Source organism: Manacus candei, unplaced genomic scaffold (genome assembly GCF_025592945.1).
Source record: "Manacus candei isolate 608988 ecotype Guabito, Panama unplaced genomic scaffold, ASM2559294v1 h1tg000015l, whole genome shotgun sequence".
Taxonomy (NCBI): Eukaryota; Metazoa; Chordata; class Aves; order Passeriformes; family Pipridae; genus Manacus; species Manacus candei.
The window spans coordinates 17,701,778-17,721,736 of NW_026138063.1; the positions used below are offsets into that span (position 1 = coordinate 17,701,778).

General features: G+C 40.6%; 1 protein-coding gene across 3 annotated transcripts in view; it reads left to right on the forward strand.

Moving 5' to 3' along the window:
* The window catches only part of WDFY1 (WD repeat and FYVE domain containing 1), a 45,429-nt gene that overhangs the window by 11,338 nt on the left and 14,132 nt on the right, over positions 1–19,959 (forward strand). Inside the window, exons 6-15 of one of the 3 annotated variants that reach the window (XR_007903539.1) lie at positions 1,200–1,312; positions 3,902–4,028; positions 5,496–5,601; positions 7,947–8,048; positions 8,822–8,952; positions 9,972–10,080; positions 10,766–12,861; positions 13,879–13,954; positions 15,885–16,068; positions 17,325–17,498. Coding sequence is in view for 1 of the 3 variants with exons in the window: in XM_051781452.1 (XP_051637412.1) it covers positions 1,200–1,312; positions 3,902–4,028; positions 5,496–5,601; positions 7,947–8,048; positions 8,822–8,952; positions 9,972–10,080; positions 10,766–10,825 (748 nt within the window). In the remaining 2 variants the exon portion in view is untranslated. Of the gene's footprint in view, positions 1–1,199; positions 1,313–3,901; positions 4,029–5,495; positions 5,602–7,946; positions 8,049–8,821; positions 8,953–9,971; positions 10,081–10,765; positions 13,627–13,878; positions 13,955–15,884; positions 16,069–17,324; positions 17,499–19,959 lie in introns of those variants that run through there. The other 2 variants (XR_007903540.1, XM_051781452.1) reach the window with 2 other exon arrangements.

A 19,959-nucleotide genomic window follows, 5' to 3' on the forward strand; every position in this document is an offset into this window, starting at 1 on the left:
CAGGGACTTAGAGGATTTGTTGAAAGCGAATTGTTTATCTCAAGATTCTGAAGGCTTAAGAGGTTTTAGAATGTCATCAGATGGCAAAGCCTCTGCATTTTCACTTAAAGCAGTGGGCTTTTTGTTACACTGTCTTTTTAAAGTTAGCCTTTTCTGTGGCATACCAGAGGCTACTTAGTTTGCTGTTGCTTGTGGTTTTGTGTGGCTCCAGGAGGACACCTAAGTTTTTACACAGCTCTTAGGTGATGTGGTGTCAGCTCTATGGATCTTTCATAGCTCTTGCTTTTATTCTGAAGAGCAAAAGTCTTCTAAAGGCAGCAAATGTTCTAGTTCCATTGGCTTGCTGCTCTTCGGTTTCTGGAGACAGTAGTTATGCCGTGACAAAACTGAGTATCACAAAACTGTTATGAGGTATAATGCTTTTGCCCAATGTGCCACCATGTTAATAGATCCCATGTCAGGATGTGGTGTGGCTTTTATGTCAGTGTTAACTGACAGACTCCTTTCTGAAATACAGTTCAGTTTTCAATACCATGCTCAAGGACCTGCACTGGTAAACTTGGAAGTGCAGAGAACAGAACAAGAAACAAGATGGTCTCACCTTCTCTGTAGCCTGAACACTGGGAGTGTACTTCCACTGCAAGATGAACTAGCTGTGGAGGGTCAGCATCTTTGTATCCTGATTTTTTTTGTCTTGAGGATATCAACTATTATAACATGGTAGAAAACTGAGGGCTTATAGGGGAACATACCAGCTAAGACTGAATGCCACCCAGTGTCCAGTGAGGTGCTCCTGATGGTAGCTCTGCACTGAAATAAGTAGCCTGACAAGTTTTGGCATCTCCTGTAGACAAGCATGAGTGTTTTCTGTAAATATATGCTAGAAATGGCCCAAATCTACTTAGCTTGCCTAAAACTAGAGCATGGATTATCTCACAGCTTTCTCCAATGGCTTTTTAAAACTTTTCTCACTCATTTTCTTTATATGCAAGTACAGCTTTACTCACACATATAGGGAAGTGTGATGAGAAGAGAGGAATCAGAAGAATCAGAAAGGTTTATTACAGTCTCCAACCCCTTTAGAAGTATTTATGTAAATATTTATCTGACATATTAAAATGTTCTTTTCTGATTTTTTTTTTTTTTTGGTGCTATAGCTGACTATCTGTCATGTAAAATACTCCTTGACTGCTGTTCAGATATGACCATGAAACTCAGCATGCATTTGTTGGTGATTATTCTGGACAGATCACTCTTCTGAAGCTTGAGCAGAATACGTGCTCAGTTATCACAACCCTCAAAGGGCACGAAGGTAAACTCTTTGCTTAAATCCACTTGTCCTAGATGTAACACCTCGATGTAAACTGGGGTGAGACGTTCAGTTGCATATCTAGCTCTTAAGGATAGATTTGGGATAAAAAACCAGTCCAGGGTAGTAGTAACCATAAACTGTACATATGACTGTCTGCTAAAGAACACACACATTCTTGCTGAGGGTAAATCTTAGCCTAATAAATCTGGACAGGTATTTTTATTACAGGTGAAAAATAAAGGTAAATATATGCATTCAGTTAAACACAAGTTATCCACTAGATGGCCACCTTTAAAAGCTTTAGTCTCCTTAACTTAGAAGAGAAAGGATGCAAATGTGTTACTTTGTGGGGCTTTTTTCTCTTTTTTTAGGAGACCTTGTAATATGATAATACCTAAAGCAGCTTTAACAACCTCCAGTCTAGATTCTAAAATACCACTTAATTCTTCTCTATGCAAACCTTGCTGTTCTGATCAGTCTTTATGTTCTAGTTCAATTTCCTGTGTTTAGCTGAACCTAAGCTATAAGCAAGAAATCTAGAGAGCCTTTTAGAAACAAAAATGCCAAGTCAAAGGCAAATGTCTCATCCTGTATAGTATAGTTGTAGTCCTTGTATCAAATGAAGAACCAAATGGTCTGTAACATGATATAGAGCCACTGTCTGCTGCAATGAGTGGCAAGAATGCAAATCACAGAAGAATGTGTGACTTAATTATATGCTGAGAAAAATAAATAAGACAGTGCCTTTTCCCATGTGGTATTGCCAACTTTCAAATCAGTTGACTAGTTTGCATTTGGGTAAAGTTGAACTACTGGGTCATGAGTCTCTGACCCACTGGAAAAGGCTGCCTTGTTTAACAGCTGTAAGTATAGAGTAGGCTTTGTTAAAGCTGAGGAGACTCCTGATTTACAGATGACTGTGAAGTGATTAAGCTGGTTTGGAATGCGAGAGGCAGGTTGAGATTTTCAAGTGATAAATGTCTCTTCTGCTTTCAAGCAGAATTCCACATTATTTCAGTTAAGAGCAAAATAATTCTCTTGGCCCTAGAGACTCCTTTACCTCTCTGTTCTTTTGCACTAGTCTGTTCAAATGCAACTCCTTGGCAGATGTTCCTGTTAGTCTGAAAGCAGTATGTGTCCTTAGCAGTTCTTATAAGTGCAGGTTCTACCCATTGGGTTGTGATGGACTTCCAAGCACCAACTTCAGCAATAGTGTCTGCATAGCAGACAACTTTGGCTTATGTACTTCCATATGGGGATTGTGACCCTTAAAACAAGAATTGATCTAGAATAAAAGATGATTAAATTTGAGGGGCAGAAACAGGTTTCTCTTCAATTGGTATAATACTAGCTACTTCATCTTTTTTTCCCTTTTTTTTTTTTTTTAGTAAATCAGATTATGTGTAACTTTTTTTCCTCCACAGTATTACAGTATTTGTGTAATGTTCTCAAGATCTAGTAACTCTGAACTTAAATGGCATCTAGTTCTTCTCTGAGTGCACCTGTGTTTGACAGACATCAAAAGTCTGATTTCATCTTGTTTCCTTTCTAGCTCTTGCTAGATGGGACTTCATAAGCAAGCAGTGTTTGCTTTGCAGTTTAAATGGTTTTAGAGTTTGTTCTTCAGGTTAGCTTCCAGAATTCACCATATTTTACAGCTTGCTTTGTGTAATGCTGAGATAATACTCAAACTACTGTCTTTTGTGGTGCAAATGCTATTCCCAATGGGTCAGTCTGAAAACAGTGCAGCCCTAAAGGCAGCTAAAAAAAATCTCTTGCTCCAGAGCATTGAAATGGACTGATTTGGGTTCTAATTACCACTCATCTTGCTTTCAGACTAACAAGGCTTTTGATGACAGCTGAACAGTGGAAGGATGCTTTAAAGGGAAGGATCTCTGCAAAGGAATAAAATATCCCAACCTCACAACTATAGGTGGCATAAGTGACAAAATTACTCCTTTAGTCTCCTGGCTACATTACCATGCACATGAGTTTAATATAAAGCTGCTACTGTCAGATGACTCATTTCTTTCTCTGACTAGTGTAATGCATAGCCAGGCTGGGCCTTCTGAAATTTAGTTTGTAATTTAGTAAGTGGTAGCAGATACGCTAACAGCAGTGAAACTGTGACTTCGTTTCTTATTCCAACTATTTTAAGGTTGTAAATATTTATGTAAGGGAGTTGGTTTACCTGTGAACACTGCATGCTGTCCTGCAACCACTGACCAAGCACCTTGCTGAGTTGTAGATACTAGTCTCTGCTTGGCGAGTGTTCATACTTTTCATCTTCCAAAGCTTACAGAGCAGCCTGGCAACTCTTAAAACCACCTACCTAAATATAAGGGGCAGAAGGCTCATAACTCAAACTTTCTGGTTTATGCTTTATCTGTCTTCTTAGGGACATTCTCTTCTGTTGTCCAGTGCTCTTTCCCCTCTCCACCAGGACTGTATCTTGCTGTTGAATGTTGTCCTTTGCCTTAAGGCTTTCAATATGTTACCGGAATAAGGTTTCACTTTAGTCCTCCAGAAGGGCATCATTGTGCTGGGGAGTCAGTCCCTTACATCTAACTGAGGAATGTTCTTTCCTAGGGAGTATTACTTCCCTGTGGTGGGATCCTGTTCAGCGACTGCTCTTCTCAGGTGCCTCTGATCACAGCATCATCATGTGGGATATTGGCGGAAGGAAGGGGCGAACGCTGCTGCTCCAGGGACATCAGTATGTCATGGTGCCTTATTTTTCCTACGTGTTCAGTAATGAACACAGAGTCCCGGGAAGACTAAGTAGATATTCGAATCTTTGTGAATAATGGAGAAAATATCTTTTTGCAGAACCCTGAGGACTTTGAGGGAAGAAGGATAATCACTACTAGGAAAGCATTACTGATAAATCTTTTTTCTTGCTCGTGTTTGATATGTTCTTATTACTATAGTCTAGAAGTAATATAGAAGTAGTTTATAGAAAGAGGTGGATAAAAATCCTAAATCACCTGGTTTGTCTTTTATGTAAAAATTGGATGTGTCTGTATTGTAAATACTGCACTGAGTTACCTGTGAGGGTGGGGCTAGAACCTTAATGTATAAGCATGTTCATGTACCTGACTAGAATAAGCTTCAGTATGTTCCTGTTCTCTGTCTCTTTCTATCAGTGAGGTGATAAACTGATTGGCTAAATTACAGGGGTGGTCTCTCAACTTCAGACAGTGTGTCACATCTCCCCTGTTCTGCAGATGAGATAGCTGCTGTATTTAATCAACCCTTGATTTTTACAGAGACCCAACACTAGCTGCCATTTTTAAATGTAGGGCTCTAACTCAGTCTGAAAGGCAATTCACCACTAAAGATACATTCTACTTAGAAATGCACTGGTGGTAGAGATCTTGTTTGTGTTTAAAGATGTCTTTGTATAGCGCATTCTCCTCATGTCTAATTCATAGATACCTCCATCCACCTTTGATCAAGACTGATAGCCTTAGCCCTAGAACTCTTGTTAAATATTGAGGATTTAGTTCTATGGCTAAAGAATTAATACTGTTTACAAAAAAGTAACTGAAGTCAGTAGCTGGAGGACTGCTATTACTGCTCCCTCCTGTGTCCTGCTGAAGACTTACAACAGTTAAGTTTCTCTTCAAACATCACACTTAGCATCAAACTTCATACTGAATGGGAAAGGAAGTTCTACTGAGAAGCAGAATGACTTTTTTAATTCAACTTAGATGTTGCAAAGCAGTTTAATACTATTGAGATCCTTTGTTTAGTTTTTTAGGGTAGACTTTTATTTTGCCATGACTTTATTTAGGATTAAATTGTATTACTGGTAAATGCATCCTTTACTTTGCAGCTACAGACTGACTTACTGTGATTTGCTAGCAAAAGTGGAAAGAAGCTCTGTCTGCTTCTTAGCTGCATCTTAAAACAAATATTTCTCTTTATTTCTCCAGGTGTCTCTGTTTTGGTAACTTGGCTTTCCTTGCCAACATAGAAGAGTATTTGCACACACATTTGGAGCCAGTTGACACTCAGCACCTGTCCAGTCATCCTCATAGCTCTACTCAGCAGACTTAGCAAACTGTTTGGAAACGAGTTTTGCCGTCCTAGATAGCTTTACAAGGATAAATCAGGGTTTGCTGGGAAACTAAGCTTTGTTTAAATACCTCTGGTTAAATAGTGTCTACTTTGTTTTCAGTGACAAGGTGCAGGCTATCTGTTACCTCCAGCTGACACGGCAGCTGGTGTCTTGTTCAGCTGATGGAGGAATTGCTGTTTGGAACATGGATATCAGCCGAGAAGAGGTAAATTCATGTCCTAGGTCAAGACACTATTTTATTTTTCCCCCCTTTCAGAGACTGATGTGACTTTACTTAGTCAGTTCTGCAGGCTGCTTTCCTCACATTGTCTGACACTTTAAGATTCAGTGGTATTATTGAAACCTGTTCTGTTCTAGTGGCTGTCCATGCTGCATTGTAGTAAATGGACTCCCAGGACAGGAGAAGTGCAGGACACACTTGGGTCTGCTTAGAGTCTTATGTCAATGAGACAGCATGTTCACTGGAATGGCTGTGGCCCTTGCTGCTAGAACAATCTAAAAGCAGGCAATCTTCTGCAGTAAAAAATGGACTGTGCTTCAACAGTCTTGAAATAAGTTCTCAACTCGTGTCAAAGCAGGTAAAGAAGTGAGATGCAGGTTTTGAGATGCAGTTCAGAAGGCAGAGGTTCAGTCCCCAGGCAGTGCTTTTTTTGAAGATCTTAGTATGCAGCAACTGACCTTGCCATGCACGTTCTGCATCAGTTCATACCCATCACAGGAACTGAAAAGATATATATTACTACTCTCTGTGGTTAAACCATAATTATAGGAGGTAGTTTTGGTTACTCCCATAAAGCAGTATTTAAGGCTCAGCCTTTCTTGTCCTGTTGCTTTTTCTTAAATGCAGGTGTCATGATTAAGAACTGGTTTTTGATGTGTTGAGCTGTCACCTTAAACACACTGAATGCTGTATGTGATGCTCCTGACATTTTCAGCATGATGATCTCTCTTCAAAACTTCTGTAATGTTATGAACCTTTGTAGTTGAAAGGAGTTGACTTATGATACAATTGGGAAAACAAGATGTGGCCATTTCTCTTCTGGACCTGCACACAATAAAGGGATCTTCTAAATAATAGACAGTTTTAATGCAGCTAAAATAATGCAGTTAAGATAGAACAGCTGTGATGTATCAGAACTTGTTGGAAAAACATAATCAAGGCCAATCCAAAAGCAAAGAAACCCAATGTTTGACCAATGATGAACATACTGCCTCTGAAGCATTAGTTAGTGAGTCGTGTTACAGGGGTATCTTCAAATATGCACTAATGCACAGAAGACTAGAAAACAGACTTTTTTGATTAGAAGGAATGGTAACTCCACTGACAGCTGTGTTATTGCTCTTGAGCAGTTCCAACTGTATATTGGTAATAGTGTTGGTAGCATTGGCAAGTTTTTATCTTCTGTTTAATGTGTGAAATTAAGATGAAAAGAATTGGAGGATATCCTGTTTTTCTGCTAGAGGGAGCCAGAAAGGGGATTGTCTTCCCAAAAATGCTTTTAAGTGAAAACTGCTATTCTAAGTAACCGAAAGAAGCAATATGGAATATCTCATGTGATGGAGAGGCAACTCATTTCCTCTACTCTCCCTCCCACCCCCACACTGGACTTGTTACTACCCTTGACAGTATTTTCCACTGTTTGGGGAAGGAAGAGAATACAATTGAGGTTGAAGATTTAGGAACTGGACATCTGGAATCAATAAATGTTCGTGGTGAGATGGTGGTTCAACTGAGAATATTCTTGTTTTCTTACTGTCAGTGATGAATGTATGTGAATTAAGGAGAAAAAATGCTTTGTTGTTCCAGCTTTCCTCCTGTCAAGTCTCAAGGAGAATTGCCCATGAGGTCTATAAAGTTGTATAGAATATACATGTTCTAATTCAAGTCTATGTACTAAAAATATTGTGCCTCTTTCTATCCCTTACAAGGATGCTCAGTTAAAGATCTGAGAGAGTTGAGATGTGTGAAAGCTCTATTTTCATTTGGCCTAGTCCATTTATGGCAGGAAAAGTATGTGGGTGTGAGAAGGATTGCTTAATGAAGATGTGGGCAGGATGGAAAATGCAAAGGAGTTCTTAATTATTTTGAACTGCAATCCTAGGAAAGCAGAAAGTATAGTTATGCAGAATTTACTTCTGGATACCCCCTTCTTAGAGGGGGATAACTGCCTCATAGCTTCTACAGCTTGAATTACACTAGTCCTTAAAAATCATCTAGGCAATCAGAACAGCAGTCTTGGAATGCCTGCAGCAAGTTTAATAACTTAGATGTTTGAATGAGGTTTTTTTATTGAGGTAGGAACATAAGATATTGCTGTAGGTTTAAAAAGTGTAGGAGGTGTGTAGGTAACAAATAACTGTAGTCTTGGATTCAGGGTTTTTGTACTAAACTTCCTCTGTACTATACCCTAGGCAATCTATTGTTGTAATGTTCAGAACTGAGCCAGGGCATCTTTCCAAGTAAAACTTTACTTTTTCTTAAAACAAACTTCCTTGGCTGTTGTATGAGGGAAAACAATTCTGATTGCTTGCATCTCTGCTCTTTTGTAGGCTCCTCAATGGCTGGAAAGTGATTCCTGTCAGAAGTGTGAACAGCCTTTCTTCTGGAATATAAAGCAAATGTGGGACACAAAGACGATAGGGCTGAGACAGGTGAGATGGCTGGTTTGAGTGCTTGGTTATAATTCAGCACTTAAGTAAAATGTAAGCAGAAAACTGATAAAGCCATTAGATCTTTTCAACTGTTGATATTTTTGCTGCTTTGAAGTGAGGGTTTATTGAGAGGTTATGGCTTCTAGGCAGCGCTAAGACATTTCCAAGTTCTGTGGAAAGTGTTGCACCAAACTTCTGTCACAGGTCAAAGCAGGCTGTGCTAGGAGTGTTCTGTTGGATTTCTCTGGATATTTCTGTGCATTGGAGCTTTGAACAGCTAATCCTCAAGTGTTGTGTAAAGTGGCAAACAGTGCCCCATAACTGAGCAAATTGCAGCCTAACATGTTGTAGGTGCTCACTTCAAGGAAGCAGTAATGGCCCTGCTTTTACTGCGTGACAATGTGAAAGCTTTCCAGATAGCCTTTTTATGGAGGGGCTGCACAGGCACCAAGACATTCATCTAGTTTTGGCTTTCTTAGACTGTTATTTCCTTAGTTGCTTGTTCAGTCCACTTTTTCCCCTTCTCCCAGAAGAGGCTTGCAGAAGGAGAAGAGGATGTACACAGAGAATATGGAGATAAAACCATTAATGGCCCAGGTGACTGTTCAGAACTTGAGAGTCCTTGGTCTTTGGTTGAAGTAACAGAGTAACAGGTTGTTTTCTAACAGGTTGCAAAACAGAAGCTTTGTTGTTGTTCACTGAACACTTGGTAAAGGTGGTCAAGGGACACAGTATAATGATTTATTTTTTTGCTTTCTTCTTCCTCCATGAAGCATCATTGCAGAAAATGTGGGCAAGCAGTGTGTGGCAAGTGCAGTACCAAACGGTCCAGTTACCCAATCATGGGATTTGAGTTCCAGGTCCGTGTCTGTGATTCCTGTTTTGAGTCCATCAAGGATGAAGAGTGAGTATTAAGGACTAATAAACTGAGGTAGTACTGCTGGGGTGCAGAAACACTTGTGCTTGGTCCACATCCACACACAGTGCTACAAAACACACCAAGCTGACTCTCTGCTAATAGGCCACCTTTGCCTTGGGCACTCAGAGCACTGTGGTGGCAGAGATCCCTCAACTGGCTCTGCAAGCTCATTTGAATCAGGTGTGGTATTACAGCTTTTCTGTCAGCTTTGTTTCTTCCTCTCTGTGAGCCTAGATGTAGACTTGAAACATATTTGTCTCAAGATTTCTGTTCAGTTAAAAGCTATTGATTGTACTTAAAATTGCTAAATGGCTGCCTGACAATGCATCACAGCTGCCAGCATGTATATGCATTAGGTCATGTACCCTTATTGAATACTATTTCTACTGTTGAAAACTATTTCTACTAATGCTAATATTCTTCACGGCCCAACATTATTTTCCCCGTGCAAACAAATCGGGTTAAACATCATTTGCTGTCTTGTCATTTGCTAAACTTGTCTTAGCAATGAAGAAACGCCTTTTTATTTTGATATGAACAGAGTAATCAGATGTGACAATTTTAAGGGCATTTGGGGTTTTTTGTTGTGGTGGTGTTGGTTTTTTTGGTTGTTGCGGCTTTTTGTTTGGGTGTTGTTTTTTTTTTTTTTTGGAAAAGTGAGGTGCTGTGCCCCAGTTGGCTCACTGTAGCCAGCAGGAAAAAATGTAGCTGAGCTTGACTTTATTAACCAAGAGTAGGAGTATTTGCTAATGCAGTGTCCCACTTCTGCTCTAGTATTATTAACAGGCTGCAGAAGGCCAGGAAATGTCACACCTACACAAGCAGTGCCTTACCATGACTTGCTAATTTAATTCTGTCCCCTTTAATAAGGCACTGCAGCTCCCAGGATTGATTTATTAGTACTTGAGCAACTTAGTTTTCTTTTAAGTTTATTTTGCACTGCTATAATGATGCCATGAAGCTTCATCTGATGACTGGCTTTCATTCCAATCGTTCCTGTGCAGCCGTACTTCCTTGGCAACCTTTCATGAAGGAAAACACAACATTTCACACATGTCCATGGACATCTCCAGAGGGCTAATGGTGACCTGTGGGAGCGACCGGATTGTGAAGGTACTCCTGCATTTCTTAGAGATATTTAATAGAGAGTTAATTTTTGTATATTCTTTTTTCTTTCTGACAACTCTCGTTACAAAACTCTCTGTTGTGGGCAGCAAGAACTGTATTTATGTCAGGCTGTTCTTCCTGCAGCTGAATGACAAATTGACCTGTAACTCCCCTGTGTGGAGCATAGCTCTTGGAACTCATTACTGTTGTGTCTCTAGATGAACAAAGCAGGCAGGAGAATCTGCCAGCAGCCTTAAAGACACAGACCTGATGAAATGTGCAGGTGCCTTTACTCTGAGCTCCATGGCTTGGAGCATGGCCACTAAAAGCCCTTGTTACGAGACAAGCTCAGATTGATATAGAATCTTGGTGTGATTAAACTCAACATCTGCCATGGATATCAGAACTGAGACTGTCCCAGTCTGTCCTTGTTTCTCTGTAAGCATGTTTGTAGTAAACTGCATAGCACTTCTTAAAACAGGTCTACAAAGAAGTGCAAGAAGACTCTCTTGACCCCCAAGTTTGGCTTTTGGTTTGTAAGGCTGGTATAACTCTTTATGGCATTTTCCTCAAGTATAGTTTATCAGGATTTGTTATGTCCAGGGACATCTTTGTTTGCTTCTATGCCTCTTACAGAAAGCCCTGTTAGGTCTTATAATGCTGTATAATTCTCCACAATATTCTCTTCCAGATCTGGGACATGACTCCAGTAGTTGGTTGCAGCCTTGCAACGGGCTTCTCTTCCCGCTGATCTCGTCCACGGCAGGTTTATGCACCTTATGTACAGCAATACGCACCCAACGAATGGAATCCTCCTCGAGAATACTACCACCAACACTGGTTGCTTGATTCTTCTCCTGCTGCTGTTCCAGGATGGACAGTCACCTTTGTAGAGCACAGCTTTTCTGTTGGGCTCACCAGGAATCTCCTTGGTGCCGAAGTGCGGTTTCGCAGCCTCTCGGACTAACATGAAATGGCTTACCTGCAATATGACACCTCGATGGAAGGACCTGTTGTTTCTCAGTTTACATATGTAGTGTTAACAATGTGCTATCTCTGCTGATATATCTTGTATAGATGCCTTGTAGCTAAAACATTATCAGAGTAAAATGAGTGTAGTAAATTCAATTTGTGCAAATAGTAAAATAACTTATTCTCTCTTCCAAAAAGCAGTTCTGTCAAAATACTTTTGAGCAGTCACTTGTCTAAACTGCCTCCAAAAGGTATGTTGGTTATTCCTATGGAAGGAGGAGGTACTTCAAAGTGGCGGGTAGCTTCCTTCAGATGAGATAGTAAGAGAACCTTTTGATCACACAAGATTTCCTGTATTGGCTTTCTTGTAGTGTTTGTCTTCGAGTTCAGTTGTTAGTGAAATCACTTTTGTGGGACAGCTGTTCTGTAGCTGGTGAGTCTTCAAACAGTCCTGGGCTCTTTCTGTAGTCTTTTTAGCATAGCTAATAAACTTCTGTAGTTCTTGTGAACATGTGCAGCCCAGCTACTCTAAAGAGAGGCCGTAGGTATCAACTATATACTTTGACAACTCTATAATGCTGTTAAAAATGGGAACCTAAACAAATCTGCCTTGTTAAAGGTAATGACTAAGAAAAAACAGCCAGCTAAATTTTAGAAATTTTTTCCTGTGGAAAGGCTGTTGTTTCTTTACTGTTAGGGAACCTGTCTCTGCTCAAGTGCAGCATAAATTCAAATACTGTCTTGGTGTTGCTTAAAACAGATAAATACTGAGCAATAATTACTGAAGTACAGAACAGCTGCTTTTTTCCCTGCTCCTAGGTCTGTTAATCCTGAGATATCTATATTGATCCTTTCCTGTTTCAGACCTGAGAAGTATGAAGAAGAGCTGGGAGGCTTTTATGACTGTGCAGTTGGCACATACAGGAAATAACTAGTGAGATATTGTCAGTTAGCTGGTCTGACAGTTGAGTGAATCTCTGCATTTATACTCTGTAAAGAGAATTTATTTTGTAACTTTGAAACCTGAGGTAATATGTCACAGAGTTTAGTCTTGGAGCTGTTTAGATTTGTCTCAAAACAGATGCATATGTGTGAGGACAGAAAATGTGGGTAGGTCAGCTGGCCTGGAATAGGTAGTGTTGCACAATTATCAAAGGTAATAGGCTCTTTCTGGCAGAAGAGTTAAGGGTTAGACTGTCTTTATTTACAGCAACAATCAAGTGGTGCTATGAGTGTTAGTGAATTCAAGTCCTAGGTGTGCAACTTGACACTAATAATCTGCATTGGACCATGCTGTAGGCTGAAGTAGATTTAAGATCGTTATTACGTCATAATTCACTTTAAGCCAAAAATCTGATAGTCTCCAAAGGGCATTAGAATCCAGAATATGCTAGTTACTGTTACTTTTTCTGCCTTTCCATGGGCCTTCTCTGGAAGTTTTGTGAAGAGTTTTTATTTGCTAGCCTTATTGGGCCACTGAAGAATAAACAAATCCATCTTTTGTGGGAATCCCAAAACTTGTCTTGCCTTCAGTTCAGGATTTAGCACTTGTCACACTGATTTGATTCAGCTCTTGCTACATGCTGTATAGCTTAGGTTTTTTGGGAAGGTTTATTTCTAAGCTATTGAGAGAAAATCAGCTTGTACTAGAAAAGCAGTTGCAACTTTCTGCTTTGAAGGCCTTCACCCTTCTAGATTAGGAAGGAAACTGAGTGGTTGTAAGGGTGAATAAGTCCTGATAATGCTCTGCATTCACTTTCAGACTTGTTCCTATCTGACTCTGGAGGAGAATGGAAACCTTCTTCCTTGCAGCATGTAAGGCAGAACTTGAGTTATAGTGCTAGAACTGTTAAAAATCCTACTGTGGTAGGTAAGGAGGATCCAGGGCATGAATTAAACTTGGGGATTGAGTAACATTTTTCAAACCAGACATTCTGAAACTTACACCAATGACACTGAGGTGTAACTCCTTTGCAGCTAGTACTCCAGAGCCTCAGCTTTTTTAGTTCTGATTAGTCAAGGTACCCCCTGCTCAGCATGCAGCTCCCCCTTTCCTTCCCTTCCCTGTGAATACTTCCTTTACTTCTTTACGTTTTTGCCACTAGATAATATATTCTCTACCGCCTAAGGAATCTATTTTCTATAATTGATATACTTAAAGATAGTGTCAGTTCAGATATAACAAGACAAATATGGCCACTAAATCATTAGCCTTTTAAGTATACTCTTGGTGTTGAATGAGTAATGCTTACAAACCACTAAAAAGAGAATGGTTTTGTTTATAAACAACTGTTTTGAAGGCACACACTCTCTCCTGAAACTGAACATATTCAACTCTGTTAGCTCAAGTGTGCAATTACCGAGAAGCCTTGATTTGAAGCATTACTCATCTCGCTTGTGTAACCTCCTCTGCTGGAGCAGGGAAGGGGAGCAAAGGGTACTAATATGTGCTAATTCTTTACTAGTTGTATTTCTGTACCCTGCATAGATAAGAGATGCTAGATAATTCTGTCCTTTGCTCCTTCTTGTCTGTTTTTTAAACTTTGATTACATGTACAATAAAATATTTCTTGATATTCACTTAGTCTATTTGGGTGATCCATTTTTTCTTCCATCCTGTGAAGGTACAACCCCCATTGTATGCTCTGGCTCCTCTTTTATGTGACCCATGTCCAAAATCTGGGTTGATGGGACAGCTTGTCAGGTGTGTTGCATTGGGGCTGAATGAGCTGCAGCAAGTTAAAGGCCCATGATGAACTAGTGCACTGAGGGACAACTGCTGCATGGTCCCAGTTAGGGATGTATAACCTTATCCTGTGTTCTGTTTGCCAGCTCATGTAGACCTCTTCTCTGGTTACCAGTATCAGAGGATTAACCTCTTTCCTGAGATCCCTTGGACCTGTCTAAGGTATTAAAGAAATGTTAATTTTAATGGGGTGAGCAGAGTCTACAATATGATACATACAGAGGACACAAACTGCAGCCACAGGAGGTGGTTACACTTGTCTTATACTTTCTCGCAGAGAAAAGATGGAGATAAGCTGGGAACTATCCTTATCCCTCACAGCTGCTCACAGCCTTCACAGGCTCAAATACAGCATTGGCTGGCTTTGTAGCTCACTGCTTTCTTAGGGTATTTAGGAGCCATAGAAGGAATCTGAAAGAGTTTCACTAACTTGGCACCTTTGAAGGGTGGCTGAGTAGCCTGTGTAGTATATAATACTGTAATTTTTAATTTTTTTTTTAAAGACAGGTCTCATTTTAATCAGCTTAAGCTTCTTACCTTTCTCAAGGCAAAACCCCATGTTTTCGAGTTCCAACAAAGACTGACCGGAAAAAATCAAACTGTTACTGATCTGTAGTCAGAAAAACGTATTTAGATGTCTGTGTAGACCACCTTATGTTTTAAATAAGGCATATGAACTCTAGTTAAATTTCAAAATGTTGGAGAACTGCAAATCACTTGTAGTGAAAGCATGAAAATACACGTATTGGTTTCTAACTAAGAATGCATAGTTGATCACTTTTCACGTTCCTTATGTTGAAAAACTTCATTTAAATTTCAGATAGCTCTGTGCCACCTCTTAGTAACTGAGGGTTCTTTTTTTGGTGTTGACCTTACTCATTGAAGAGATTTCATATGCTAGATGAAGGAAAGGGACATTTTTTTGTTGATCAGATTTACTACTATATACTTCAGAAGGAAAGCTGTCTAAGCTTTATCTCTGTAGACAAGGCCTCAGTGCTGAATGGCCTGGCTTACAGTGAAATGCCATGATCAAACTACAGAAAATGATGAATTCTGCCAGCCTAAAATTTAAAACACTTGTTTTGTCATCAACTAACCATCTTACAGTGAGTTGCAATGTGGCCTTTGAAGGCTTTCTCTGCCTCTCTCGTTCTCATAAGGCAAGTCTTCTCAAGGATCTCTTTAAGTGACTGCTATCAAGTGATCCTACAAAATTTTTTGTCCCTGTGGATGAAGTAAGGGCATGGGCTCTAGGGAACCATGTGGTCTCCTAAACTGACATAAAAGGTAATTATTGAACAGATTCAAAGACAGTGTTGTAGGTTTTATCACCTCAGCAATGGAAGAAAGCATCAAGAGAATAGTAAAAAAATCTATACAGTTTTTTCATTAAATTAAATATAAACTGTTTTATCAAAGAATAAACTGAAATATATGGGGTCATTAGAAACTTTGCTTTCTGCTTCTATACAGGAGTCTTTTGCCCCCTGACATACAGGCAGCTCAGAGTTGCTATAACTAATTGCTGTTCAACTCATGTACCCAGGGTCTCTCACCAGTTTTAGTATATAATCTGTGCTCACACAGAGAAGTAGAAGCATTTTCTTTTAATTCCTCTTGATGTATTATATTAATTTTTGTCAGATTGACTGGCTCGTCTGCAGAATATTTGGTACATTCATTCCTAAACTGCTTTTTATCACAAAGATATGGCTTGTGGAGGTACATGCTTTTCTCCTCTTTAGCTTGTTTATAGAAAAGACACAAAATAGGGTTTAACTTGCTCCTAGCTTTGCTACTATAGCTGTCAAGTAAAGATACCATGCCTCTTACTATCTATATTGATTCTTTTTTTCTGAAGCCTGTTTTCCTTATGCTTTCAGCTGCTCTCAAAATCTACATGCATGTATCTGTCAAAACTCAAGTTCTTGTGAGCTGAAGTGCCACCCCTATGTTGCTGATCAAGAGAGGGCACTGCTTGCCAATACTCCTTGATGGCATTGCTGCTAAGTCACAGCAGTTTTTCTGTTCTAGTGCTGTCCTTTGTCTTTTCTCTGTTCTCATTCATTTCTCCTTCTTTCTCTCATAGTTTATGGCTCCTCCTCCGGGTTTCCTCCACCGCAGCACATCCATGTTGGAGTTTGGCTCCTTGAGACAAGTGATAGCAGCTCTTGAAGTACAAGTGACCTGCTGACCTGGGCCTCCTGATCTATAAGACTGAGCTGGTGTGGCAGTGGCTGAATAAGGGATGACCGAGGCAGCAGACATGGAAGGTGAGCATTGTTTAGGAAACAGCCTGTTACCTTACCCTCAGTTACCAGACTCCATCCCATAAAGCAACCATAGCAGTGCAGTCATAACTTGATCATCTGTTTGCTACAGCCTTTGCATGTTGGAAAAGAATACTGTAAAAGCCACTACCTCCTACAGCTCTGTGCAGTGCCCCAGTTGAGTGGTAGACAACAGATTTTTTAATCTTGGTGATTGGTAGCGAAGGTCTGGAATAAACAGGACAGTCAATAGTACTTACAGGTTTTGGAGAACATCAGAGTGATTTTTATGAGGGTAGAGAATTGCACATGTCTAAATGGTCTCTGTGGGACACTCAGTTTAAAACTTAATCTCACAGGCATTAACTAAAAGAGAGAAATAAGGCTGTGAATTTTGTTCATTACAGTCCCTTTATGGAGGAGAAATGCTGGGAATATAAGCATGCTCACAGGCAATGAGGGGCGTCCTGGTCCTCCTACTCCAAAACAGCAGTTCTCTTGTTTTATGTTGTGAATATACCAACTGAGCACTCTGCTGTTTCAGGAGCATGGGCTGATTTTACAGCCAGGATGGAAGGAGGAAAAACATGAAAGAAACTGAGGGAAGGTGTATAGGGCAAAGAGCTAGCTGGCAGTGTGGTTAAAGCATGCAGAGCCATGATTTCAGGGGTGGTGAGGAAGGGTGCTGTGGATCTAAAAGCTGTAAATCCAACTGAACACAAGAGGGCTACCATAACACATTTTCTTTGATTGAAGCAGAGTGCTGGATGGAGCTTTGTTAATATCTGTCTACCTTTCGGCCTGCTCTTAATTTTATACAGCTGGGAAATGAAATAAAATGCTATTTGACACCCTTTAAGTACTTGTATGCCTATCACTTCAGTACAGGCTATAAGGATTTGAGACTGCTATTTTTAACACTTTTCTAATACTTTAAACTACTTAAATGTTGGGACTACTTACTGAACATGCTGTTGCTGCTGATAAGGTACCAAAATCGGTGGCACAGATATGTAATTTGGTATGCACTCTAGTGATATGAATGCTTTGTTCTGCACTTAAACTGTGGAGAATCCAGATTGTGTGAGCAAATAAGGAAAAGGGAACATATGAAAGGCAGTCTGGAAAAGTACAAGTCCCTGCCTAGTAACCAAGAGCAAGTGTTAGGTTGCTTCTCTATTGATCCAAAGTGCAATTAAAAGATACCTCCTGCAGCTGAATTTAGATTGGGCTTTTAAAGTTTTTTCTTTCCTCCACAGACCTAGTATCAAGTGGAAAAAAAATCTGCATAGCAGGTGTCCTATAAAAAAATCACCAAGTGGAGTTTTCATCAGCCTCAACTCCCTGGTTTGTACAGGGCTACTTACCTGAAGTCTCTCAGCTCAGTTCAGGTGCTGAAAAATGACACCAAGGCATGTGCTGGCTAGAATCAGGTAAATGGCCAGTGTTCTGCTTCATTTGCTGTAGTACTCAATGTCAGGAAAAAGCCACCTTTCTGCAATATAAAGGTGCTTGGGTTTGGGGTTTGTTTTCGGAAGGAGTTTTTGTGCCTTTTTTTTTTTTTTAGAACAAAGTGAGAATGTTATATTTTGTTCACTCCCTGCTGTTCTTTAGACAGCAGTTTATCTCTTAATTGAAGCTGTCAGGATTTGTTTGTTTCTCTGGAAATGTACAGGAACATAACTTCCTAATCAATTGTAAATTATTGGTGAATATATAGCTTTATTTATATGGTCCAGGATTAGCTTCTGCAGTGCATAAAGCTTGCAGAGATTAAGAGGGCCTAAGACAAAGCCTGTTGCAGATTTAGGCATTGGACCTTTTAGCAATGACTTTTTTTCAAGTAAATAATGCCCAAACTCACCCGAACTGATACCTAGGAGCTAGAGCAGCTCTTATAGCAGGTGTAGGCACACAAGGCCCATTAAATCCACTGTAACTTTTGGTGTGAACATTTTCTGCTTCTGAATGCTACAGGCTGGTAGAAAAGTGGAATATAAGCAAAGAGGAGACAATATCCAGTAGCAGTAAAAAAGCTGCTTGTCTGTCTTAAAAGCCTATTTCAAAGGGCCCTTAAGAAAGGAGTATGAACATTTTCTTCCAGGCAGAGGCAGAAGCCAAAAGAGAAGGGTGTCAAAACTGCCTTTTGCAGAAGTTTTGAGTTAGAGAGATAAATTTGCATTCCTTTGCAAGCTTTCCTATTCAAATTAATTAACTGGGGCTAAGGGAAGAACTGGATGGAGTCCATCCTCTGGCATTTTCCTGGAATGAGTTCACCCCATCAGTTCACCTGGCACAACCGTGTGCTACAGGTGCCTCCCCCTGCTCCCATTGCTGAGTGACACTGGTAGCTCAAACCTCCCAAGTAGGAACCATTAGAAGATGCTTATCTTCCTTATCAGAGCATTATGCAGGTACACAGTGCTAGGAGAGGCAGGGAGGGGAGAATTCCAAGTCCTTACCACAGCTATTTAGGCAGTCATTAAGTGCAGCCTGGCTTTCTGAGCTGGAAAGCATCTAATTTAGGCATGATTCTATATCTACAGCCTTGTTTCTGTAGGGCTTCTTCTCTCTGCCAACCTCCAAGATTGGCCATAATAGGTTGATTTTGGCCACTGCTGTTCATGTGCACTGTATACATGATGTATTTGCTGCTGCTGCTTTTTTTCTGATTACTTGCAAAAAACCACAAAAGCAGCAGGATGGTTGTCTTGATCCTATGGGCCTAATTAGGGAAGATCTTTGCACAGAAAAGCAGGATTATTGGGAAACAGTTGTTAAGCAAAAAAAAAAAAAAATTACTGTCCATCACCTGAGTAAATTACATAGGTAGGGACTGAGGGGTATGTTCATCCCTTAATTTCAAATTCATTTTGGAGATAAAAGTGTTGATGTCCCACTTCTGTAGTACAGCTGTGCTGTGGTGTCCACATTCTTGCATGTAAGGCAAATCCAGTTCTGAGTGTTCACAGACACTTGGCTTTCCCAGTGCTGCAGTGCTATCTGGGAACACTCCCCATTCACCACAGTGTGTTTGGGTGCAAGTGCAGGCAGCTCTCTGTTCTTCTGCATAGGCCACAGTAGGCAGAGCTGGGGACTGCAAGGGGCAGGAGCATGAGCAGGGTCGTGGGGAAGGCAGATGTTTACCTCCTGGGAAAGGCAGTGTGGGCACTGTGGCACTTAGTGTGGCCTGTTTACTCATCCCAGCTGTCTTCCAGAGAATCTGTAAGATTGTGGTCTGTTTTGACAGATGCTGATTGCAGTAAGTGTGTCTTTGGCAGGCTCACTGAAGGCAAGATGGTGCCCCAGCAAAACGAGTGAGGCAGTGCAGTCTGGCAGCATGGCATGGTGTGTGCTGCACGGTGTGTGCTGCACAGCTGGGCAAAAAAGGGCAAGCATGTTCTTAGGGTCTGTAGATAGTACTGCTTTATGGGCTGGGATGTGTACTCAGGAAAGACAGAGGCCAGGGGCAAGTGAACAGATCACTGAGATCTGTAGGCAGCTGGGACTTGTTGTGTTGTGCACAAATGAAACCAGAGCACCCAGCAGCTGGGAGTGCCACAGCACAGCATGTGATGTGCTGCTTGGTGGGATGGGGCTGGAACATGCAGAAACCAGAACTGAGGAAACAGCAGTGAAAGACTCTGTGAAGAATAGACCAAATCAAAGCTTATGGAAGGCCAAGAGGAGTAGGGTCATGCATGCTTAGGGAAACGTGGAAATGACTTCGACACTGATAAATGAGGATAAGGAGCACACACATGCATTTGCTCTCTGCTCTTGCAAATAGGCATTTCCAGCTGGTAGCAGATTTAAGCCCAGTTCCCCTCTCAGCTATACATGCACAATTGCTTTTGGCCAAGGATCTCTCCCCTTTGCTGAAGCCAGAGGCTG